The sequence below is a fragment of the Dendrobium catenatum genome, unplaced genomic scaffold, assembly GCF_001605985.2.
Source record: "Dendrobium catenatum unplaced genomic scaffold, ASM160598v2 fragScaff_scaffold_822, whole genome shotgun sequence".
Classification (NCBI taxonomy): domain Eukaryota; kingdom Viridiplantae; phylum Streptophyta; class Magnoliopsida; order Asparagales; family Orchidaceae; genus Dendrobium; species Dendrobium catenatum.
Genome location: NW_021319284.1, coordinates 8,340 through 34,796, shown reverse-complemented (window position 1 = coordinate 34,796; position 26,457 = coordinate 8,340). Strand labels below are relative to the sequence as shown.

At 36.6% G+C, this 26,457-nt stretch overlaps 1 protein-coding gene across 1 annotated transcript in view; it reads right to left on the bottom strand.

Annotated features, from left to right (window-relative positions):
* The window catches only part of LOC110100106 (nuclear-pore anchor), a 105,405-nt gene extending 79,759 nt beyond the window's left edge, over positions 1-25,646 (bottom strand). The window contains exons 1-6 of the mRNA XM_020827508.2: positions 25,440-25,646; positions 25,281-25,338; positions 21,769-21,913; positions 14,110-14,218; positions 13,911-14,003; positions 4,671-4,719 (exon numbers count right to left, since the gene is read on the bottom strand). Coding sequence (XP_020683167.1) covers positions 4,671-4,719; positions 13,911-14,003; positions 14,110-14,218; positions 21,769-21,913; positions 25,281-25,338; positions 25,440-25,646 — 661 coding nt within the window. The remainder of the gene's footprint in view (positions 1-4,670; positions 4,720-13,910; positions 14,004-14,109; positions 14,219-21,768; positions 21,914-25,280; positions 25,339-25,439) is intronic.
* Positions 25,647-26,457: the final 811 nt, after the last annotated feature.

The window sequence follows — 26,457 nt, the reverse complement described above, 5'->3', positions numbered from 1 at the left end:
TCTTGAAGCCATTCTTTAGTTGAATATTTTCAAAAAATATTAAAATGAAATAATGAAAAATGTTGAAATTACTAAACAACAAATTGTAATTAATAATAAAAAATGTTGACCTAGGATTTAGTGAGTGAGTGAGCCAAGCAATGGAAAGGTGTATTACGTTTGCTCCACCTATCTTCTAGAATAGCATAAATAACATCCCAAAAGCTTGAGTCTTCATGAAGTGCCTTCCTCTCATGTATATATATAATTTCTTTTAGTTTGGCAAGCATTGAATCCCTCATCACATAAATGAGATGTAAATAAGACTTATCAGTATCAGCTACTCTCAATATCTCATAAATTGGATCTATGAAATTTATGATGTATTCAATCTCATCCCACCATAAATCATCTAAAAGCTTCTCCTTTATACATCTAGCATTTACAACATCATCTTTCTCATAACATGACCATTTGTCACTGATCACCATAGCTTGAAGAACATTTATTATTTTTTTTAATCTTCTCAACATCACTATAACCGAGGCAAACAGAGCTTCAGCAACTGCAAGCATTTTCAAATTAGAGAAATCATTGAACATAGAGAGTCTCATGGAGTGATTCATAATAAAATTCATAATTACAACTGCATCTCCAGCAATCATTGTTATCCAATGACATTCATTGTAGGTGATTTCATTTGCCTCGGTATTCTTAACTGCGCAAATATTCTTCAACGTAAGATTAAGCGTACGCACAACATATGGTGTCATGAAAATATGAGGATAGGCTTGCTCTACAAGTAGACCTGCAACTCTACAAATAGGTGCATTATCAGTAATGACTTGGATGATGTTTGAAGGCCCCACCATCATTATAACTTCTTTGATTAAATTAGAAATGAAGAACTTATCCTTGTACTGTCCTTTACAGTTTACATCTTTGATAAACATAAAATAGCTCTCTGTTACAGCCATGAAGTTGATAAGTGGTCTTCTTTGTGGATCTGTCCATCCATCACAAACCAAAGTAACTCCTTTTCCTTTCATACTCCTCTAGTAGGCTCGAGCAACTTCTCAATATTATCCATCTCTCTTTGCAACAACTTCGTTCTAATGACATTATATCCATGTGGCACATATCCTGCAAGATTATTATTGCATGCATAGGTAAAGACATTCTTTTAATGTGGATTTCTTGCTAGGTTAAAAGGAAGTCCAACTGAGTAAAACACTCTAGCTATCTCTCCATCTAGTTGTTCTCTCATTTGTAAATTAAATGCTTTCTCCAAAGCACTATCTACAACATGCTTTCTTGTTTTTGGTTCAAATCCCTCCATCCGAAAAGGCCCCTTATTAACAGTATTGTCATCACTTCTAACTGAAGAAGATGATGAAGAATATAAAGCATGAGTACTTGGAAGTAGAATATATTTTGAAAACTCTTTTTTACTCGTTTGCTCAGCTTCACTGATTTTTCTTTGCAATTCAGTCATTTGTGATGAGCTTATATTCAGGCATACTTTAATTCCATGACCACTAATCTTCAACAAATGAGTTTTCACTCTATAATATGATCTTTCGTATGTGGCATTACAAAAATTGCATTTGAATGCAATATTTTCACCCCCTTATGACGTTTTACCTATTTTTGTCACATAACCCCACAGATTTGTTATCTTCAATAATTGTCTCTGAAGGACCATCAATAGACCCAATTCCCACACCACCAGAGCTCATTATCCTACGAAGGATCGACACAAATTAATCCACATGAATTTGAAACATGAAAATTTTTAATTAAAAGTGTAGATATGTTGCGCCTCTGCTGGGAGTCCAAGGGGGCGCTGCCCGACCGAGCAGTACCGAGTTCCTGTACCGAGCAGTACTAAGCAATACCGAGTACCGAGAAGTACAGAGTACCGAGCAGTACCAAGTATCGAGCAGTATTGAGCAATATCGAGCAGTACCGAGCAGTATCGAGCGGTACCGAGTACTGAGCGGTGCCGAATACAGAGCGGTACAGAGTTCCGGTACCGAGCCTACGATAACGAAAATGAAGAATGAAGAAAACGAACCCTCAATGCTCACGTCGCCTTCAGTGTTCGTGTTGTCGAGTCGCTCCGTAGACGAAGGATTCTGTCGGCTTTAATGCTCGCGTCTTCAAGCCTCTTTGTCAATGAAGGATGATCCTGTCCGCTTCTATGCTCGCGTCGTCGAATGGCTCCTTCGACTATAATGAAGAAGACGAACACCTGTGCGAAAACGAAAAACCTAGCTCGCCGAAATTTTTAAGCCGCATAAAAGAATATGGATATCGAACGGATGGTCGAAATGAATAGGGCAAATTGCGGTTCTATTTTTTTTAATAGGACACGCGTACCAGATATGCGTGTCCGGTCAAATTTAAATAATATTTTAATTGGACACGGCATAGCCGTATCTGATCAAATTTAAATAATAGCGCTAGTAATTTTAGTGAGTTTTAACTCTAAAACTCACAAAAGTGTCGATAGCTTGCTAGATCACAATATACATGGCTGCATGCCCCATAGTCATTAACAGATAACCAGAATGCTAGAGCACTGTTTAGGAACATAAATCTAATTAAATTAACAAAAATAAGAAGCTACCAAGGATATTAAAAAAATTTCGCCTTGCTTTATAAAGCAAAGTGAGAACCTAGTACAGCTCAAACCCATTCAGAAAATTTCACAAAACAATCTTTGGATACAGTATCTACTCCAACAAATCAGGACAGCTAACTAATCTTAATATAAGTGAACTAGGAAATTTAATCGATGTTACAAAATATTCAGTAAAACAAGTGTTTCATTAAACATAAAAGTTGCAAAATGATCAACAACAACATCAAGCCTTTATCCCACTACGTGGGGTCGGCTACATGAATCCCTTTCCTCTATTGTGTCCTATTAAAAGTCAAATCTCGTTTAAATCTAATAAAGAAAGGTCATTCCTAATATTTTCTAACCAAGCCTTTTTAGGTCTGCCTCTACCTTTCTTAACATAAGTCAAATATAATACCTCTACTCTCCTAAACGGGTCATCGAAAGGCCGCCATTTTATGGCGATCAAACCATCTAAGGCGACTCTCTCAAATCTTATCTTCTACTGGAGCTACTCCAACCTTTTCACGGATATGCTAATTTCGTATCATATCTCTAAGGGTAAAGCCGCTCATCCACCTGAGCATCCTCATCTCTGTCACACTTAACTTAGTATTATGCTTCTCTTTTAATGGCCAACATTCGGCCCCATAAAGCATTGCAGGCCTCACCACCATCTTATAGAATTTTCCCTTAAGTTTGAGGGGTACTTTTCTATCACACAACAAGCCTAATGCATTCCTCCACTTCAACCATCCAACTTGAATTATGCTGATAATATCTCCATCTATTTCACCATCACTCTGAACAATAGATCCAAGATATCTAAAATGTGTACTCTTATTAATGACTTGATCGCCCAAGTCACAATCCCCTCACTAGGTCTATTACTACTATAATTACACTCCATATATTCCGTTTTAGATCTAATCAAGTGAAAACCTTTAGACTCTAAGGTTGGCCTCCATAATTCAAGTTTACCTCCAACTCCCTCTCCAGTCTTATCAACAAGAAGAATATCATCAGCAAAAAGCATACACCAAGGTACATCCACTTGCAAATGTCTAGTGAGAACATCCATGACTAAAGAAAAAAGATATGGGCTTAAGGCTGATCCTTGATGTAACCCAACTGAAATAGGAAAATACTTGATCAAACCACCTTGTTTTTTAACACAAGTAATAGCTCCTGCATACATATCTTTAATGATTTGAATATAAGTGTTATTAACTCCTTTCTTACCAAGGTGGTTTGATAGCTCCTGCATACATATCTTTAATGATTTGATAGCTCCTGCATACATATCCATGACTAATAATAGCACTTATAATATTAACAATTTTAATATCAACAACAATCTTTAAATCTATAATTCTATCTCCAATCTTATTAATTTTTATAATATTATCCTTCAAACTCTTATCTATAATAGCATCTACACCATTTCTAGTACGACTCTTACCCGAATACCAAAGTTTAAATCCAATATCATCAATTTCCTTAGCATTCTCTTCAACCCATTTAGTTTCATGAATGCACAAAATATTTAACTTCCTATGAATCATAATATCTATTAATTCCATTAATTTTCCTGTAAGAGAACCTATATTCCAAGTTCCTATCCTAATTTTAGTTTCATATTTTTTGGTATCATAGACTAGCGTCTTTGCCCACATTCGTCCTTGATGTGGGAACCCTTGCCTATTTAATACTGCACCCGGGCGCTGGTGCAGCGGCCCTTGCACACTTGTCACTGTATTCAGGTCATACAGTGCGTCGCTTCCAAGGGACGCCTAGCATTAACACAATTTCATAAATGATTCATGTCATAAAGATCACCAGAACAAAATAAGGTTTTCAAAACTAAAATTTTCACTTTTTACATTAGGATGCATAAATAAGAGATTAAATAAACTAACAGAATAAATTCCATGAAAACTATTTTGCAGTAGAATAATCCATAAATAAAAATTCAAAAAGAATAAAAAAACAAAATTTCATGTTTCAGTGCATGAAATAAAAAAGATGACAAAACAAATAGAACAGTATTGCAGATAGCAGCCACCTCGCTCTTCTAAAATCATTTCAGCCTTCTGCTCAATCTCATGTAGAACCTGCATTAGTCAACTAAGAAAAATGAAGAGAGTGCAAAAAACATAAACAAAACTGATATGATGTCGGAGGTTGAATGCAAGCAGAAAATAAGAATCTTCACTAAATAGATAAAAAAAGTTACTGAAAAACATAATAATGGTAATCAATTTAATAACAATTAAGCATATCGTAAGGGTTAAACAGCCTTTAAATATTTAGCACCTCAACAAGATTTTGACTGGGAGAATGAAAAAGATACTGTACATACAACTAAATTGCCATTTTTAATTAAAAAGGGGAATTTGGGAAGTTCATTCAGCATCCACATAGTACACAAAAAACAATCACGTCAAGAAAGTATAAATATAAGTGCACCGCATCTTCTAAGTTTGCTAGTCATTTTCTACAAGCAAAAGATAGGTCATAGGAGTGGAGAGGACAACATCAAATGCGATGGGGTTGAAACTTTTGGGATTTCTATTTTGCACCCACTATAATATTGCAGAATGAAGTGCATAAATTGCAAAATTGTTCCAATATTGGCAAAATTGTCCATAGTGTACCCTATATAAACTAGGTACAATGTATTTTTAGCTAACTGATATGTAGTGTATGTAATACCCAAAATTTTTAGACAAAATGTCTAATTTTGATTGTATCCTATTGTTATTTAGCATTTCAACAGGTTTATGAGGGGAAGTTTTGAGGTAAAAATATTATTTTAGAATAAATTGATTTTAATTATATAATTAGAAAAATAAATTGAAGGATTTGAATTTTTTATTGTGTAGGTAAATTATAAGTGAAAGAAATTGCGGAGTGTCAGAAGTGAAGAAATAACTTGCCGCGGTGGTAAGATATATATTTTTAGAACAATATGCAAGTTGACTGAATATTATCAGTATAAATGCATTTAAACTAGTTGTAGGTGATATATATTTTATACTCTTGCCTGCTGTGAAATTATGAGTCAATAAACCATTCCACGAGTAACTTCTTGTAATAAGTGATTTTGTTATATGATACTGCTATTTATCTTTCATATAAGGATTTGTATTATATGATTTATATAGTCATACATACTTATATGTTGATGCACCTAACAACCATATTATTATTTATCTTTTTTTTTTTTGCTCAAGAAAAATGACACGAATGCATGAATCCCGCTTTGTAGCTGTAAGATTCCATTTCACTTAAGTCAAATTATAATTAATCAGGTAGTATCAGAGTTTAATTGGATATGGAGTTCTTACTTCCCAAGAGCGCAAGCACTCATAATTAATTACCCCTCTTAACACATAAGAAAAAACTCTCGATTAAGGATGAAAAATTTTTAGGTGCTTAGTTTCAATTGCAGAGAAAATGGAGGTACACCCAATGAAGATCCCATGGTTCCATCAGCTCGGGTATATCGTAGGTTTCAATCTACCAACACTAACAATATGTGAAACCCTTTAAGTAAAAGAAAGTTAACTCTTAAACATCAAGGCGCCTTTTGGTGTAATGGCCGATATTTCTATAAGAAACTCCGCAGTTAAGTGTGTTCATCCCAGAGCAATTATGGGATGAGTAACCTACTGGGAAGTTAAACTAACAAGGCAAAATCGTGAGACTCTTAGACCAAAGCGGACAATATCTCAATAGCTAAGAGTTTGGGCTATTACAAATGGTATCAGATCAATACACCAGCCGGAATATGTAAGCTAAGTGCCATGCAAGACAAAGTGCTACGCCATTGGAACCACATCTTGAACCCTGTATGAGACAATGTGCTACATAACAGGAGCCACCACTTGAACTTGTAGGGGCCACCTCTAGAGTCCTATCTGCCTGGTGGATGATTCTGGGATATAGATTTAGACGAGGAAGTCAGTTACTTAAGTGGGGAAGATTATGAAACCCCTTAAGTAAAAGAAAGCTAACTCTTAAACATTGAGGCGCCTTTCCGTGTAATGGCCGAAATTTTCGTAAGAAATTTCGTAGTTAAGTGTGCTCATCCCAGAGCAATTCTAAGATGGGTAACTTATTGGGAAGTTACACTAACAGGACAAAACTGTGAGGCTCTTAGGCCAAAAAATACAATAAATCAATAGTTAAGCATTTGAGCTGTTACACAATCATTGATCGTAGTGTTTAGGGAAACTGATTAGCAATCATTAGTTGCCTCCTCTTAAGCATCCCGAGCTGACAGAGATGGTTAGATGTGAATTTTAATTTTATTGGGTGTTTTGGGATTTACATCTATTTGAATACCCATAAGTTAATTTAGTTTGGGATTTATGACTTCATTTAGAAGTGTCCCAAGAGTTTGAATTGAAGCGGGTCTAACAACTTCTCTTAAAAGTATCCCAAGTGTTTTAAATTTTGGTTTGGACTTACGGCTTTAATTGAAAGTAGCCCATAGGTTTAATTTGAAGTGGGACTTATGACTCTACTTTATGAGTTGTTCAAAGATGTGTCTTACAACCTGATGTAGGTAAAGGAGGGGTCAACTCAAACCCAAAATAAGTTGGTTTTGATTTCCCTTGGGCTTACTAGCTCAATAAATTTTGAGCTGGAATTTAGCTCATTTATGAGCTGGTTTTTAGTTCATTTATTGAACTAAAGGTTAGCTCATTTATTAGCTAGGTTTTAGTTCATTAATTATCTTAATTATGTAATAATTTTTATATCTTAAATATTAGTTTGTCCCTTGGGATTCCAAAATGGCTTTTGGGATCCTAGGATGTTTGTTTCCCGTACTTGGCTCCTTGGCTTCAACGGGTTGGCTGTTTCCGTGCCTTGGCTCCTTGTATCCCACGGTGGGCTGCTGGTCTTCCGTGCTGGGTGGCTTTTTCCGTGCCTGGTGCCTCGGTTCCATGGGGGCCTCTTGGGTTTCCGCGGCTGCCTCTTCGGTTCCTGGCTGGGCTGCTTCCTGTGGCTTTTGAGGGGCTTTTCCATGGCTTTGGTTCTTTGTTTCTTGGAGTTGACTATTGTGGTTTTTCATATTCCCTATTTAATAAGCTTTTAATTAATGTTTATGGCTATTTGTATTCCCCTTTCATACCTATAAATATGAGGGGTTTTGTAATGTTTTAGAGAGAGTGATATCTGAATTTTTGAAAAGAAATCCTTAGGATTTTCTTGGAGGAGCTTGCGAGCTTTGTCCACCTTCTTCTCATCTTCTCGAGGAAAGACTTGCGAGTGCTTTCCACCCTTCTTCTTGGCTTCTAACCTCTTTCGTCTCTCCGCAAGTTTACACCCCACCTGCATCCTTCTTCTTAAGTAAAGCAAGTTTAGGGTGTCTTGGTTGAGTCGAGTTCGTAAGTGTTTTTTTTTTTAAATTTGAATTGTAAGAGTTTGTACTTCCCTATTACCAAGTAAATGTTTTGTCTTGTTGTTGTTATTGTTTTTTGTGATAGAGAATCCTTTCTTGGGGCCCTTCTCCCCGGAGAGATTTTTGCTCGCATCATTTTTGGTATCAGAGCAAGTTAGGAAGTCCTAGGTTGGTTTGTCAAATCTTGTTTTGGTTTGTCAAGTCAAGTCTTGTTGTAAGTTTTGTCAATCTTGTGAGTCTAAGTTTTTTAGGTTGAGTCTTTTGAGTCTTGTTTGTTGAGTCTTTCTTTTAAAAATGGAAAAAGACAAAAATATGGCTTCATTCAAGGAGGAAATCAATCCAGATAATCCTGATGTACCTCTTCCGTTGGACAGATGGATTCCTGCAGAAGGTGATTCTACAGATCCGCTTCAAGACCGATTATACAAGCTTCAATATCACATGTTCTTATGTGATCAGAAATTCGAGAAGTGGAAGACATTTCTCCAAAGACATTTCGAGAAAGAGCAAGAAGACATTTTGAAAAAGTTTGGAGAAAAGATCAAAGAGTTGGATGCTCCGCCTTCACCTCCTCTAAATAAAGCAAAAGCTAACTCATCCGTAGATGAGTTCTCAAAAAGGGGAGTTTGATGTAGGCAAGGGAGGGGGGGTCAACTCAAACCCAAAATAAGTTGGTTTTGGTTTCCCTTGGGCTTACTAGCTCAATAAATTTTGAGCTGGAATTTAGCTCATTTATGAGCTGGTTTTTAGTTCATTTATTGAACTAAAGGTTAGCACATTTATTAGCTAGGTTTTAGTTCATTAGTTATCTTAATTATATAATAGTTTTTATATCTTAAATATTAGTTTGTCCCTTGGGATTCCAAAATGGCTTTTGGGATCCCTAGGATGTTTGTTTCCCGTGCTTGGCTCCTTGGCTTCCACGGGTTGGCTGTTTCCGTGCCTTGGCTCCTTGGTTCCCACGGTGGGCTGCTGGTCTTCCATGTTGGGTGGCTTTTTCCGTGCCTGGTGCCTCGGTTCCATGCGGGCCTCTTGGGTTTCCGCGGCTGCCTCTTCGGTTCCTGGCTGGGCTGCTTCCCGTGGCTTTTGGGGGGCTTTTCCATTGCTTTGGTGCTTTGTTTCTTGGAGTTGACTGTTGTTTTTTTCATATTCCCTATTTAATAAGCTTTTAATTAATGCTTATGGCTGTCTGTATTCCCCTTTTATACCTATAAATATGAGGGATTTTGTAATGTTTTAGAGAGAGTGATATATGAATTTTTGAAAAGAAATCCTTGGGATTTTCTTGGAGGAGCTTGCGAGCTTTGTCCACCTTCTTCTTCTCATCTCATCTTATCACTTCACTTATAAGTTGCTCATTGGAGAGTATTAAAACTTAGACCTATAAACAAATATGCCCACCCATTAGTTTGAAATTGGTTGTTTGAGTGAACAGCAGTTGTTCGAAACCAGACCATGATTTTTAGTTGTTTACTAACAATTTATTTACTAGTTTGACACTTACTAGTTTGCAGATGTTGCGACACTAGTATTTCTTGCTACAATAGTTTCTTTTCCTATTTTTGTACATTACTTTTCTTGCACCGATATACTAGAAGTTTATCGTAGCACTTGTTCTTTCAAAAGTTAATTGACTTTATTTACTTGTTTGCAGGAGCTCATACAAGAGAAACTTTGGAGAGCATGCAGAATGTTTTGTTTATTGGAGAGTTTGAGAGTTGCTCTGTTTGGAGAGTATGAGAGCTTTTATTTTGTGAGTTATTTGAGAGCTGTTGTTATGTTAGAGAGACTTAATATGTTGAGTTTGAGAGCTATGTTAAGAGTTGTTAGTGTTGGTTGAGTTTTGTGTTGTTTTGAGTAGAGTTGAATATGTCAATTAGTGGAAAAGATTCCTCCCCCACCCTTTTATTTATTGTATTTTATTTAAAATAACTCAATTGAACAATTAATTAATTAGCCAATTAATCAATTTAAATTTAATTACTCTCAAATTTTAAATGAGAGTTCTTCAATATAATTTTTTTCTCAAATTTTAAATTGCTCTTATATTTTAAAACTCTCAAATTTAAAATGTTATCATATTTTAAAACCCTCGGACTTCAAATACTTTTGGATTTAAAATTAAACAATTAAATTAATTGATTAATTAACTTTGGCTAGTCAATTAATTTTGTGAATTTCAAATGCTCTTTGATTTAAAATTAATCAATTAAATTTAATTGACTAATTAACTTTGACTAGTCAATTAATTTTGATTTAGCTATTTCATTAACTAGAGAAAGAGAGATAATGTTTTGACAGCCATAGGCCGTAATATTTCAAAAGGAGAATGCCAGATACTTCTAATATTTCAAAGGAAAATAACATATAAAATGCCACAATAATTCAAAGTCTTCCACTTAATGTTATCTATGTTGAAATCTCTTAAAGAGATGTCTCATTTAGAGACGTTTGAAGCACTTCAAAATAGTCTTTGGATTGAAATGATCTCCAAAAAGTTCTAATTTATGCCGGATAATATTTAGGAGAATGATGAGAAGCAGGATAAAAGTAAATGGAAGAACATGTTCGGTAGTAAGCTTTTTAGTAACTCAAATGAATTTAATTGCAATGATGATTGCAACCATCATTAAAAAGAAGGAAATATTTAGAGAAGAGAGTATGGAAGAAGATGAGTGTTTGTAGCTTCTCAACTCTCATGCATTTGTAAATATAGAAAACTTTAAAAATCTGAATTAATCAATTATTTTGATTAATTTATTTAATTAATTTCTATTAAATATTAATTAATTAAATAAGTTAATTAATATTAAAAATCAATTTTACCATTTTAATTGAATTAATTAACGGTTAAATTTAATTACCCTGTACATTTCTGAGGCATTCGGCCAGACTTAAAGTCGACGGCGAGGTCTTCATTTTGAAACCATTTCGGTCGGACTTAGAGTCGACGGAACGAGTCTTGATTTTATTGTCCATGCTTTTCATTTGATTAATTATACAAGAATATTAATTTAATTACTCTCACTACTAGCTGTCATCGCTAACTTATACACAGATAAAATTATAAATAATAATCGTTGTTGTCTTTGTATTAGAGACTAATAAACCAGAGCAATATACCATTTCTTGAGCACTTGCACACAATCATGATATTATACTCGGTTGGGATTGAGGAGTTATAATTAGAAACTTTGCACTGTGAATTTACACAAGGAGGCTTCACGCACGACGGGATTAGGTTGCAGGAGGAGACTTGAGCACGTGAGTGATGGCTTTGAGTCGGACGAGGAGAGGGGCTCAAGCGCACAGGTATTCGGTCAGATGCGTTAAGCGCTAGAACTATCCAAACAAAATAGGCGGAAGCAAGAGGAGGCTTTGTGTAGACTGGTTTGGTGGCACATAGGTAGGCCGGTGTTGGCTTGATTCAGGTGGGATTTGGGCGTTGGAAGAGCAAGCGGAGGCCAGTGAAGAGCGGCGGCGGACTAGGCGAAGCAGTTGGGGGCTTCAGCTTCTGTTTGCGTGCAATACAGAGAGATGAGCGAGGGAGGAGTTTGAATGCTGAGAGCGGATGACTAGGGTGGTTTTATGTTGTGAGGGAAATTAGAGAAGCGAAGCTTTGCGTTGTTAGGGAGATCACGCGAAGTGGGGCCGGCTCGGAGGCAGGTGTATTGTTTCGGCACCTGTTCAAATTTTTATTTTCATTTTTATTTAGTAAATAAATTGCCTCCCAACAAATTTATTGTGTGAATTTCACACAATGAATTCGTTGTAGTATCTTTGGATATTTAGTATTTATGTTCAACACGCTAACCTTTTTCCTTTCTTTCAATCATTTAGATCAAGTAAAGTAGCTCGCTCTATAGGTTTATGAGCGGATAAAATTTTGTCGAGAGGGTATGATATGAAGCCTTGATGTAGGCAGGGGGAGCAATTTATTTGCCTTGGCTCTTGGGTTGATGTTGTCTTCTCGGTTTGGGCTTGGCTGTTCGGTTTTTGTTGTTTTCTAGCTCATTAATGTTTAGTTACTGCTTCTTTTTCAGCTCATTACTACTTGTAGTTCTCCTCCTTTTTAGCTCATAAATGCAAGTTTTGGTTCATTCCCCCTCCCCCCCCACACACACACATTGTGTTGGCCTTTCGGTTTCCGCCTAGCTCCTATCCCATGGTTGCCTGGTGCTATTCCCTGTGGTTCCCTGTTCCTCTTCCCCATGTGGTTCCTTTGGCTGTTGTTCCAGGCTGCCTGCTGGCCTTCTGTTTCTCCTTTCCTGATTGGTTCGGTTGGTGGTATTTTAGGCTGTTTGGCTTCCCCTTTTCTCGTATAAATATGTGATGTTTTGAAGAGAAAAAAGAGAGATAATGTGAAGAATTTTTGGAGCCAAAAACTTGCGGGTTTCATGCTAACATAGTACTACCATATGGAATGATATTAAAATAACAATCCGCATAACTGTCACATGTACAAACATTTTCACTTGTTATGTTATACCCTCCTTTGTATCATTACTATTAAAAGATTATAGACATATTTCTTTTCTTAGAAGTGTTTGTTGATACACAGGTAAGTATTGTGTTTCATATACTTGAATATTGTATTAGAATTGAATATCTTTCTAAGCCTCATAATTTATAAGATTTTATTTCGGCTGTTTATATAGAAAGGGCAAGGATAAGGTGAAAGCTGAGTAGACTCAAGTCAATTTCAAATTATGTTTTATTTTATAGTGATATAAGATGAGTCTTGAACACAAAGGTATGTGAACTATTCTTATGAAAAAAAAAATTGGGTGGTTAGTTACATAGTAATTATATACATATGAAGTAAATGATTTTGAATAATTCCATTTTATAGATTAATATGGTGAAATGTGATCTAAATGTTAAATGGAATGGTTATGTTATGAGCTTTGGTCATTTGAGGAATTGTATGTTTTTCTCTGCTGCACCCTACGTGATTTGGTGAGGGGCGTCGTGAAGTGTGACAGCGTAATCCCCACTTAGGTTGGATAAAGTGGATGTCTGTCAAACATCAGTGAAGATGGGAAGTTTGCCTAGTTAGATGAACCTAATCTAACCCTATTACTGACAGACATTGGACATAGAAAGTAGTTCATCCAAATTTATTTAACATTGAAGAAGATGGTACCTACTAATCGAGGGTTTTCTAATTCCATTCAAATGGCAGGTAGAGTATTTATTTGAAGGATTAGCCACCAATTTTAGAAATCAAACTGGGCTGTCTAAAGTCAAACAAATAACCATCCCTAATAATAAGCTTGAACTAAGCTATTTAAAGTGTTCAGCAAAAAGGGCTAAATAGCATAATTTAATGCCTCAAACATCAATAACTCAATGACCTAACCAAGTTAAATATGGGTAGAAAATCAACAAGAATAACCAAAAACTGATAAATTTTCTGTTTGCAATGGCCACTTTTCAATACATGGACTAAAGATGCCAAACTCTGCACTTAGACTACCAAGTGAACCAGCAGATAAGATCCTACCAAGTTATAGCCTACAAAATTCCAATCCATTAACTAGATGAATGGATATTTGCAGTAGACGAAGGTTTAAAGTATACAAAGCAATCATATATTGAGGTAAGTAAATTAATGTTTTGAAGAACTCGATGCAAGAACAAGATGAAAGTGTTAACAATACAAAATGAAAAAAAAAAAAAAAGATGAACAATTAAACACTGCTCTTGATTAACGAATGAGTCCAATAAGTGCATGTGCATAAGGAATGCAATTAGCAATACAGTATCTGTATATAAAGATATTGAAACGTGAGTGCAGGTATGGGCAAACTGGCAGCAGAATGTGATTTCATACAAGAGACAAATTTCAAGAAGCAAACCATGCTGAAAGATTTATAAACCAATAATTACCCGATCCAATATTGCTTCTGCATGTTTTCGACCCCATTTCTCATGTCGTAGAGCATCTGAAGCTTCTTGATATTTCTCATACATTTTAGTAAGCTATTCTCAGGGGAGGACATTTAAAAACAAGGTCAAGAAAACTAAAACTTATAAAAGGGCTAAAAAGTCCAGATTATAATAAAACAAAATATATATTGACACCTACACTCCAACCATCACGAAGCAATGAAGCAGCCAATGCAGTTCCAGAAACACCTGCTGCTATCCTAGGGACAAGCATCTGGCTGACATCACATCCAGCTTCACTGGTTACCCTGTAAATCAAAGACACATGAAAACATAGGATAGCAATCAACAAAGAGAAGAACCAACATAACTAGATAACACAAGTAAGATATAAGAAGGATATATCAACCAGCCGCAAGAAATAAGTGCTATACAACAAAAAAGACGCAAGGACTTCCCATGCATGAGAAGGCAAGAAATTAATCAGCAACTTAGAATAACCGACAAACAAATCAACACAACAACAACAAGCGTTTATCCCACTATGTGGGGTCAGTTAGATGAATCTTTTTTCTCCATTGTGTCATATTAAGGGTCAAATTCTCATTTAAATCAAATAAAGAAAGGTCATTTATAATATTTTCTAACCAAGTCTTTTTAGTTCTATCTCTACCTATCTTAATATTAGTCAAATCTAATACATCTACTTTTCTAACAGGGTCATCGGAAGGCCACCATTTTATATGACCAAACCATCTAAAGCGACTCTCTCTAATCTTATTTTCCACTGGTGCTACTCCAACCTTTTCATGTATATGCTCATTTCGTATCATGTCTTTAAGAGTAAAGCCACTCATCCACCTGAGCATCCTCATCTTTTATGCTTATCTTTTAATGGCTAATATTCTGCACCATAAATCATTGCAAATCTCACTACCATCTTATAGAATTTTCTCTTAAGTTTGAGAGGGACTTTTCTAACACATAACAAGCCCAATGCATTCCCCTCCACTTCAACCATTCAACTTTAATTCTACTAATAATATCCGCATCTATTTCAGCATCACTCTGAACAATAGACCCAAGATATTTAAAACATGAGCTCTTATTGATGACTTGATCGCCCAAAAAAGTTACAATCCCCCCACTAGATCTATTATTACTAAAATTACATTCCATATATTCAGTTTTAGATCTACTCAAACGAAAGCCTTGATAGACTCTATGGTTGACCATCATAATTCAAGTTTACCTTAAACTCCCTCTCTAGTGATAAACAAATCAATAACTGGAAAAAAAATTGCTAAGTAAAGATGCATCAAAAAGTATTTCCAGTAACTTCTAGATCAATAACACTATGTCTCAATCTTGCTTATTACATTCTAAATTGATCTCTGTTTCTAAAGCAGCAGTAACGAGCACCAAGTCTAAACAATTAGTTTTTCTCACCACACACATCTATTAACAGCCACACCACCGGAATCTTTTGCTAGGATTTCCAGTAGAATTTGTGAGATCAGTATATTTTAATTTCCCCGATCTTTCCTGATCCCTTTCCTTATTTCTCTCATTTCTTTTCTTTTTTCTTTCCCTAGCAGTTGCAGCACTCTCGATTCGCTCCACCCTATCATCTTCTAGCAAGTAGCAACCACCCTATTCAGCCTGATTAGCTCCCATCGACTCTTCTCCCCCTTAGAACTACAGGTTTAGCAAGTTCTCGACCTCCAACAAGCATCGATTTCACAGTTAAATCAAGGATTTTTCTGCTTTCTCTATTTTTTCTTTTTTTTTTAATTGTTAGATCCATGTTTTCTCTACTGTTATATGAATGATTTCTTTACTAGATGTGCATATAAGATTTATGGACATTTTTCAGTGAATACCGAAAAGCCAGCAATAAGTAGCAACAGAAGATACCAAAGACACGGAAGAAAAGTAAGAGAAGTAAAGCAAACATTCTATTTTTATGCTTTTTAAACTTTAATGCAACATTTGTTTTACCTTTAATGTATAGTGTTTAAGATGAGATATTTCATACATTCAAATTTGTTCAATTTTATTGTCATTTAGCTAGTTACACAAAATGATCATCAATAATGTGAGGTATCTGGGTATGGACGATTGAACTTTTTGAGGAGGTGCTAACTAAATTTATCATTTAAAAAAAAAAAATTCCTTCAGGTTTCTCAAGGATTTTCAGCTAGAATACGAATGATTGCAATGAGAAAAGCAACAGAAAAGAGCCAAAATAACTTAGGGGGAGGGGGCTAACTGGCAATTTTCCCGGTCAAAAATTTTGACAGATCAAATGATGTGAAACATAAATGCCATATACTTGCCTAGGTGGCAAGATTAATTAAAGCCCAAATCAATTTGGGGAGAGAGAATGGAAATCTGAAATTAAGGAGTAATTAAAAATAATTCAAATTCAAATTTTGAATTTGAATTGTCATTAATTGGGAGGATTAATTAATTTAAATCTGAAATTAAATTTCAAATTTAAATTAATGATTATTGGCTTAATTGGAGGGACGAATTTAAGAAGTAATTAATGCTAATTCAAATTCAAATTTTGAATTTGAATTGTCATTAATTGTGAGAATTAAATGATTAATTGATTTAAATCTGAAATTAAATTTCAGATTTAAATTAATGGTTATTGGCTTAATTGGAGGGACGAATTTAAGGAGTAATTAATGCTAATTCAAATTCAAATTTTGAATTTGAATTGTCATTAATTGTGAGCCTCTCCTAATTAAGAAATTTCTTTATTCCAAGGAGGAAGAGAGGGGGAGGTGGGGGTTGGTGGATGTCGGCCTGAGGGATGGCCGGCGGGTGAATTTCTGGACGGGCCAACAGGGCCGGCGGCAAGAAGAACTTGGGGAGGAAAAGCCCGAGCTTGGTAGAGGATGAGAAGTTTGGGGAAATCTAGGAATTTCTAACCTCACGCTCTTAAACTTCAAGATCTCAAAGGAGATTGTAGGGATATCGGAACTCACACAGAGATCCACGAAACTCTCCTCAAGAACTCACAAAGAGATCTTGAGAATCTCGGAACTCACAAAGAGATCCGCGAAACTCTCCTCAGGAACTCACAAAGAGATCTTGGGAAAGTCGGAACTCACAAAGAGATCCTTCTGAACTCACTAAGAGATCAACATGAAAATAAAATTTTCCATTATCAATAATCCATCTTCCAAATACAAGAGAAGGAGCCTCTATATATAGGCCTCAAGAGAAATTAAAAGACACATTCGCCTCTTGGGCTTACATAAAACAAGAGGGTAAAATGGAAAATTGCAAAACTAAATTAAAATGCACTTAATAAACGAAAATAAAGCAAAGTGATCTCGGTCGTCGATCTTCAGCTCCTCCTCGGATTGGCATGGACGGTTGGATGTCCGCATCATCAAATCCGTTGATTAGCCCATCCATATATTTTGAAGTTGCATTTCCATCACTTTTTTCACTACAAGTTCCATTGATTTTCATTCGAAATCTGTCAAAATATTCTTTTTTGGTGGAATCTCAGTTGTCACTAAAAATTTCGGGCTAGGGCTAATATCCCTCTTGCATACAACTTGAGTGCATGATCAAAGACCTTAAGACCCCCCCCTCTCTCTCTCCTGTAATTAATTTGAGTGTATAACTAAAAATTTCAACTCCATCCAAAACCTCACCTTCAACTCTTCCCCCGAACTTCAATTTCATCTACCTTCTCTCCTCTTGCAAACATCATATGGATAACAAAATGATTCAAAACCTTCATGGATAAGAATAGCATCAAAAATCTTTCTGTGTTCAAAAAAGTGTCCAAAGGGTTGAGGGATTGGTGCTTCCCAACCTAACTACCAAATGAAAATTTTAAGGTCTAATGAGACTTTATCACAATTCTTTCACCAACTTACTATACGGATATTATGGTAAAGTGGTCAAAAAAATGAAATCAACTAGGATTTTCATAAAATTGATAGGATAGCTAATTTCCCGAGCATACTTGCTAGAGTTTTTCAATAAAACTAAAAGAACACTACCATATTGAAGCTAGGGTTTATATAGAAACTATCCCCATTAACTTCCCCTCCTTTTGTCAAGACTTCCCCATCTTTATCTCATTGTTTGTGGGTTTTACTCCGCATCTATATCTCAAATCAGTGAATAAATTGATGTAGGCAAAGCCCCCCTGCATTCCCGATTCCCATTGTGGTTGTTCGGTCCTTGCATGGCTTTCCCAGTTCCTTTGCTTTGGGCTGTTTGGTTCCTCTGCCTGTCCCGATTCTTCCCCCAACATTGTCCGTTCATTGGTTGTTTCCCGCGTGCCCTTTCGTATGCTGCTCCAAGTGGTGGTCTTTTGGCTTTTTACCTCCCTCTGCCTTATTGGTTTAAGTGTGCAGATGTTTAGTTCCCTTTCTTTACATATATATATTGGGGCTGTTTTGTGGCATTTAAAAGAGAGATTATGGATGATTTTTTGAGCATGAAAACCTGAGGGTTCTTCTTTGATAGCTTGCGAGCTATGTCCCCCTTTCTTCTCCCCTCTCTATAACTTCGTCTCGGGCTTCTTATCTACTTATTCTCTCCACAAGTTTCCACGTCATTTGTATCTTTCTTTTCAATCAATGAAAAGCTTTTAGGTGTTTTTATGTTCTGAGATATTGTTTGTCATGTGAGTTGTATGTGTTGTCCATTCGAAAATATATAAAAGTTTTTAAGTATTGTTAAGTCCTTTTATTTCAAGTTGTAAGGTATCATGCGTGTGTTTCATGTTGTGTCCTTTTTATTTGTTATTGTTAGGTTTCATGTGTTATTTTGTGTTAATTATTGTCATTCCGAAAGGAAGACGTTTAGCTTTTGCAACCATAGCTTCCTATAAATTTTGGTTGCATCATTTTGGTACCAGAGCCTAGGTTTTGATGTCTTCCTTTCTATTTCAAAAAAATTAAAAAAAATATATATTATGAACCCTCATCGATAATTGGAGGATCCAAAGCAAGAAGAAATCGACTCTGAAGTTGGTGAAAATTAACCAAGTGATCTTGAAGAATCTATTCCTTAGAACAGATGGATCCCATCCCAGGGAAGCTCTACCGATTCCATCCAGAACGAGTTGTATAAAACTCAATATCAAATGTACTTGTGAATAGAAAAATTCGAGAAGAGAAAGAAACTTCTTCAAGCCCAATTTAAGCAAGAAAGAGAAATGATTCAGAGAAAATATGCGGCCTTAATTCAAGTGTTGGATGTGGCGCCTTCGACACGTCATGGAAGTTCTAAAGTCATCTCATCAAGAGATGACAACTCTAAACCAGGGGAGATTTGATGTAGGCAAAGCCCCAAGCATTCCCGATTCCCCTTGTGGTTGTTCGGTCCCTGCATGGCTTTCCTGGTTCCTTTGCTTTGGGTTGTTTGATTACTCTGCCTGTCCCGATTCTTCCCCCGGCGATGTTCGTTCTTTGGTTGTTTCCCGCATGCCCCTTTGTGTGTTGCTCCAGACGGTGGTCTTTTGGCTTTTTACCTCCCTCTGCCTTAATTGTTTAAGTGGGCGGCTGTCTAAGATGCACCGACACTTCTCCTCAAAGAGGCGTGCAGTGTCTGACACCATGTCCGACACGACACTCGTCCGACACTCCTCCGACACTTGTCGAACACACCAAAAACGTGTCCGATTAAAAAAAAATATTTAAAACAAATTGGACACGCATGTCCCACACGCATATCTTAAATATTTTATAATTTTTTTTTAAATATAATTTCTTATATTTTGTGAGATTTAAACTAAATTTCTTATCCACAACACCAAATCAACGTCTGCAATTAATACCCATTCATCAAATATTCTCATTTTCATTTCTCTTTGGCAGTGAAGGTATTTTCATCTCCTCTCTTTTTGCACAAATACAAATCTTTCTCTTGTTAAACTAGAGTTGAAAGCAGTGATATTCAATGATGATGATATTGAAGGTCAAAAATAAATCTCTAAAGCTAATCCTATTAGTTGAATATTGAATGCTTGATGTTGTAGTAAGTGATTATTTGTTTATATTTTTGTGGTTGTACTAGATATTTTGTACGAAATATTTTATATTATAAGCTAGACAAGTTATCGTGTCACTCATTTATTATTGTTTGTCATTTTTAATATGATATTACATTAACATATATACACCATATAAAAAAATGTATTGCCATGTCCGCGCCGTACCGGTGTCATATATTTTCAAAAAAAGCCGTGTCCCGTGTCCGTGTCGTGTCATGTCTGTGTCGCCGTGTCCCGTGTCTGTGCATCATAGGCGGCTGTTTTGCTATTTAGTTCCCTTCACCTATATATTGGGGTTTTTTTGTAGCATTTAAAAGAGAGATTATGGATGATTTTTGTAGCATGAAATCCTAAAGGTTCTTCTTTGATAGCTTGCGAGCTATGTCCCCCTTTCTCCTCTCCTCTTTATAACTTCGTCTTAGGCTTCTTATCTACTTCTTCTCTTCGCAAGTTTCCACCCCATATCTTTCTTCTCAATCAATGAAAACCTTTTAGGTGTTTTTATGTTCTGAAATATAGTTTGTCGTGTGAGTTATATGTGTTGTTCGTTCTAAAATATATAAAAGTTTTTAAGTGTTGTTATGTCCTTTTATTTCAAGTTGTAAGATGTCGTGCATGTGTTTCATGTTGTGTCCTTTTTATTTGTTATTGTTAGACTTTGTGTCTTATTTAGTGTGTTAATTATTGTCATTTCGAAAGGAAGACGTTAAACAGAGAAAAGGAACATTCATTGGACAAGATGACTTTGAACCTGATGTCTAAATGGCAGCATGAAGAAATCTGAAACAGTTAAAAAGAAGATCAAGCTGAGAGTTCACTAATGCAATTGGACCAAAACTTGAGAGTAGAGAGAGTTGGAGAAAGTCTTCTGTGATGATAACCATAAGAGCAGACAGGAAAAGTAAGCTAGCGATGGAGAGGGGTTTGAGGGGAGATAGAAATATGGAATTACTAATTCATAAAACCTAACTTCCTTACAATCAATCACAACAATTCCTATTTGTAACAATTGAGAACTATCAAAAAATAAACATTTAAATACACAGAAACCATTGACTTAGAAAACTAATTCCTTCAAATAACAGCCCCTTGAAATGTTCCAAAGCTTGTAGAAGGACGAGCTGCAGGTTTGTTATAGACCCATTTTACACCTCTTGTATAGCAGTTCCAATTTTGGAATCCAATGCATAAATGCCTCCCATGGTTGGACTAAACTGAAGGTATATCTTCATTGGAATCCTCCCAGAACTCCTGGGAAAAATAAGAATTGGAAATCTTATAAAAGCATCTTGGAATCCTCCTGGATTCCTCCCCCCTGCAAGAAACTTGATAGTATGACATTTCACCGCCATGCAAAAATACTTGTATAACTAGAAACATCAACTCCCTCTTGCAAACAGCTTATACCTGGAAAGCTAACCTCCCTGCATTATTATTAATCTATACAAAACATATTTTTGTATCTAATCCATTCAGTCATACGCTAAGTCATGTGCATGAATTCAATAGTTCAATGTTAGTTCATTAAAAAAATTGACCTACTAAGCATAACTAGTGCACGTAATAACGTTGAATGATCATAATAACTACCTCGTCAACACAAGCAGCCATTTAAAAATTATGCTTTGCTATTAGTATACTCCCACTCTAAATTGTTTTTAAATCTAAACATATTTGGAAAACAAAAGATGCAACCAAATGCACCCTTCTTTTCTTCAACAGCTTTAACAGACGTTCCCACAAAACGAATTTCTTCCACAAAAAAACTATCAAAAAGCAAATCCAAATTCACAGACAAAAATAAATAAGGCATGAACGTACAGCGCTTCCACGTGTGAGCCAACAGATAAAATTGACAATGGAAGAAGGCTCGATTCATTAGCTTTCCTGGTTTTTTCAAGTTCAGCTTCACATTTTTCTAACTTTATTTTCAAATCAGTGACCTCCTGTGACAGCAGAGTTGAAACTTAGTTAGCTCCAAGTGCAAAAGTACATCTCCAGAAACAATTAATTTCTGGAGCCATATCAAAACAGAATACTGTGAATGAAAAAAAAAAAAAAAAGATAAACTAAAATGAAAAAGTGGCTAAAAAATGAAGTGGAATTAATATAATTTATTACAATATACATGCTACCTATTTTCCTATAATAATAACTAATTAATTGGAAAATTAATTAATTTGCTAGAAGTTTGATGGCCATAGTCATATTTGTATTTTTTGTATTGCTTTTGCATAACGTATTTGCCAGTTAATATCTCTCATCATGAAGGTATCCTCTTCAGATATACATTAATTATTGTTTTTGTTGTCCCTCATCCATATCATATTACTGATTTCATCTATCATGCTGTTCATATCTCTAGACTGCCTCTTCAAAGTCATGTTCCCAAGTTTTTCAACTCAATTCTTTATTTTCCTCGAATCCCATGGACAAGCACCACTATTTTTTAAGAAAATACGTTATGTTTTTCAACTGCTCATGCAGCAATCTCCATATCCGTTTTGATTCTTCTTTCATCTCCTCGTTGACTTCAGAGCCATGTTTTTATCTCCTAGTCGTGTGAGCCTAAAACTGCAACAGTCATTCAGCTCAAATTTGCAGTGCATTTCCACGATAGACATAAGAACAAGGCAAGAGCTGTCTTAACACATGTTGAAGTCCACAAAGACATGCAAGTATCTCCCACTCTTCATGCCTCTCTCGCATGTTTGTTTCTCCTTCCTGGCCTAACTTCCCACCAGCACTCTTTTTCTCGCACTAAAAACTCTTCCACATTTACGCAAACCACCTGCTCTCTCACTTACTGATATAGGCAGGGGGGATCAAATCAAATCCTAAATTTTGGTTTTTGACTACTCTTGGGCTTGCTAGCTCATTAATTCTTTGAGCTGAAATTTAGCTCATTATGAGCTGTTTTTTAGTTCATTTATTGAAGTAAAAAGTTTAGCTCATTTATGTAAGTTTAGTGGAAGCTCATTATTGTGGATCTTTGCCCTTTGGTTCCTGTGGCTGACTGGAGATCCCGTGCCTGACCCCTTTGTCTCCTGTGCTGACTTCTCGGTTTTCCCCTTGCTGGCTGGTTTCCCGTGTTCTGTCCCTTTGTCTCCTGTGCTGGTTTCTTGGACCCCTAGCTGCCTGGTTTAACGTGCTCTGTCCCTTTGTCGCCTGTGCTGTTTTCGGGCCCCTTGCTGGCTGATTTCAGTGGCTGTTTGGGAGAGGGGGGGGATTCCATGGGAGTTTCTCTGTTTTTTTGTGCAGAAAATCTGCAGCAGTTTTTTCTGCCTTTTCAGCTGCTGTTTTGGGCTTTTTGGCTGCTGATTTTGGGTAGCCAGCTGGCCCTCATTGGTGGCTTTTTGGGGGCTGTTTTGGCATGAATGCAGGGATGTTTGGGTGATGTTTTGTTGTGATTTCTGGACAGAAATCTGGATTGTCTCTTGGCCTTCTTCTTGGTGACTTATGGCCTTCTATTTCCCTATTTTAATGGATTTAAATATTGCTTTTAGGTGGCTGTTAGGCTGCCCTCTTTTCCCTATATATAGGAGATGTTTTGGGATAAAAAGAGATGGTTATGTGGCTAATTTTTTGATAGAACCTGCGGGTTTCTTCGTGGAAAAGCTTGCGAGCTTGTTCCATTCCTCCCTTCTCCTAGGAAAGCTTGTGAGCTTGTCCTCCTATCTTCATCTCGGCTTCTAATCTCTTCTTCTACCCGCAAGTTTCCACTCCACCTGTATCTTTCTTCTCAAAGAAATGCAACTTTAGGAATCTTTGTTTATGTTTATGTTTATGTTTCTACGCGTCAAGAGTTGTAAGGTGTCATTTTATTTTCGAAAGTTTGTAAGTGTCTAAGTTTGTAAGTCTTTTTATTATATAAAGTTGTGGTTTATCGTATTTTGTATTTGTTTGTAGTATTTTCTATATCTTCTGTTATCTTTTAATTTATAGGAAGTCTCATTTGCTTGCAAAAATTTGGGGCCCTCTCCCAAATTTTTGCTTGCATCACTTACCCTATGCCATCAATGCCCTGGTCCCCTGCAAGCGTCAAGCTAAGAAGCCAGCACTCTGACACAAATCTAAGACTCAAGCGCTTGTCTTTTTATCTCTCTCATGTGCATCCTCCTGCGCTTGCATAACTTTGTTCTAGCGCTTAGCACTCAACCACGCAATCAATCCCACTCTCGCTTACTACTTCCCATTCACGCTCAATTGGTCAACAGTTTCCTACTCCACTCGAATATGTCACTCTCCTGCTTCCATTCTCTCCCAAATTTGTCAGACATTTGGCATGTGAAAATTCACACCTAGCTCATATATGAGAGCTATGGTCTTGAGCAAATTTTAAAAAGGTAAACTGTATTGTAAATAAACCACTACCTAGAGACTTCGCTTTATTTAGCAAGGTTTCCAAGATCTGGTTATAGGTTCCTATACACCATTAATTGCCTTCAAGTATCATTGCAGGTAACAACTAGGTCGTGAGTCGTGACAAAATACTCCTCAGGAATAGGTGCCTTCAAGGACTCCCCATGGACCAGAAGAAATCGCCCAAAAAGAGGGCGTCACTCACCCACATCCACTTAGAAGACAAGATGTTTCCTCACCAAGGAAACAAATCATCATTCATCTCAGTCAAGTTATTACCCTTTAATCCCGCTGAGTCTGCTAAACTTATTCACAAGAAAGCGCCTACTGCATTGAACCTTCACTCATTTAGTTGCAACCCATGCCAGCCTCAAGTTAACTCACCTTCATCAATTGGGCGACTCTGAGCCTCTTATGTCACTCACCAAATAATGTCGGACAACTTTCTGGCTATGTGTCAACCTCCTCTTAGGATTATCGCCCTCTCTGGAGCTCGCCTGACAGCAGAAAGTTTACTGACTCATTGACTTCACCTTCTTAGGGTCAAACAAAAGGCACCAAGTATCCTAGATTAGCATGTAGCACTGTACGAGTAACTATATGTAGCCCACATTATTTGTCTTTTTTCTATATAGTATTTCCTGTAGCCCTTAAAATGCTTATAAATAAAGGATGAGGAGGAACGGCTGAAGAACTTTTGGACTTCAATTTTTTGGGGTTCGTAGATCTTTTTTAGCTCTGAGCTTGTTCTTGTATGCATAACTGAGATAGTTAAGATTACACTAGCATATTTCTCCTCCATTCTCTATTCTCTACTCTTCTCCATCCTCCATTCTCACTAATAGGTTCTCAAGCTCACTTAGTGAATATGCAAGTAAAGTCTGGTATCATCCACCAAACAAATATTGATTCAATATGCTCTTAAGTGTGGTGATGTGGATTGATGCAAAAGACCAGAAGATAGACTTTACTTGACGAGCAACCTTCGCAAGAATCATGGACAACATGGAATACACCACTTGTCGGGATCTACAAGAGATGGAAGAGCAAATTATGAAGACAATCAGGAAGCCTTAGGCAGACCTGCAAGAAGAGCGCAGGCTAAAGGTATGCACGAGTGATCATCTGACTCGAGAGCTCGCCAGAGACACTCTCAAAGGCCAGTCGCCACTGTACCTATTGTTGACCACACTCACACCTAGAAAAGTAATGATGACTATAGCCCACCGATCAAGCGAGGAAGGAAAGAGGAGCCATGGTTGACCAATGCCTTTAAAAGGGCGGTCGTCGAGGCGAGGCTGCCTCTCAGGTTTAAAAAGCCCCACTGATGCGGACATCGGTATAAAGATTTGGCGCATCTATCACAGGAGGCGTCGCAAATCGACGGCCATGATTTAAACCTTCAATTATGATTTATTTTTTTGCATTTTAGTTCTTAATTAATGTATTTTCCTGTTGTACCCCTAGGATATTTTATATGAGTGTTATGGCCCAAGGGGCACTTTTGTATTTTTTATTTTATCATGTTATGGCCTATATATAGGGCCTTAAGCTATTGTAAAAGGATGGTTAATTTGATATGAAAAATTTTGTGTTTTCCACTTTTGTGTTCTTCTTGGGAGAGAACGAGAGTGAAATTCCTATGGGAAGGAATCGAAGATGTCACCAGCCACAGGATGGGTCCGAGCTCGTGATTTGAAGTCCCTTGGAGAAGGGCAACGGATCACCCGTCAGTCTTCGGAAGAGTCCGAGGCTCGCGGTTCTTATTTTCTAGCTTTCGTTTCTATCTTTACTTTTCTTGGTTCCTTCTTGTTGTGTCATCCTCTACCTCCGTCCACCAACGTCGTCCCCATTTCCACCAAAAACCGCCAGCCACCTCACCCGAAGATCCACCACAAACCGCCGGCCATGGCTCCCTAGCCGCCGGCCTCATCCTTTCCCCTCTCTCCTTGGATTTCCTAATTAGGAGTGCATGATTTTAGGAATTAATTTGAAATTCAAATTGTTCAAAATTTGAAATTCAAATTTTTTTCCTAATTTAGCTCACCTATTTTTGGAAAGTGCTCAATTGAAATCATAAAGGTAAAATCTGAGCGTGATTTCAGATTCCACACTTCATCCTCTCCCTATATCTCCTACCTAATTAAT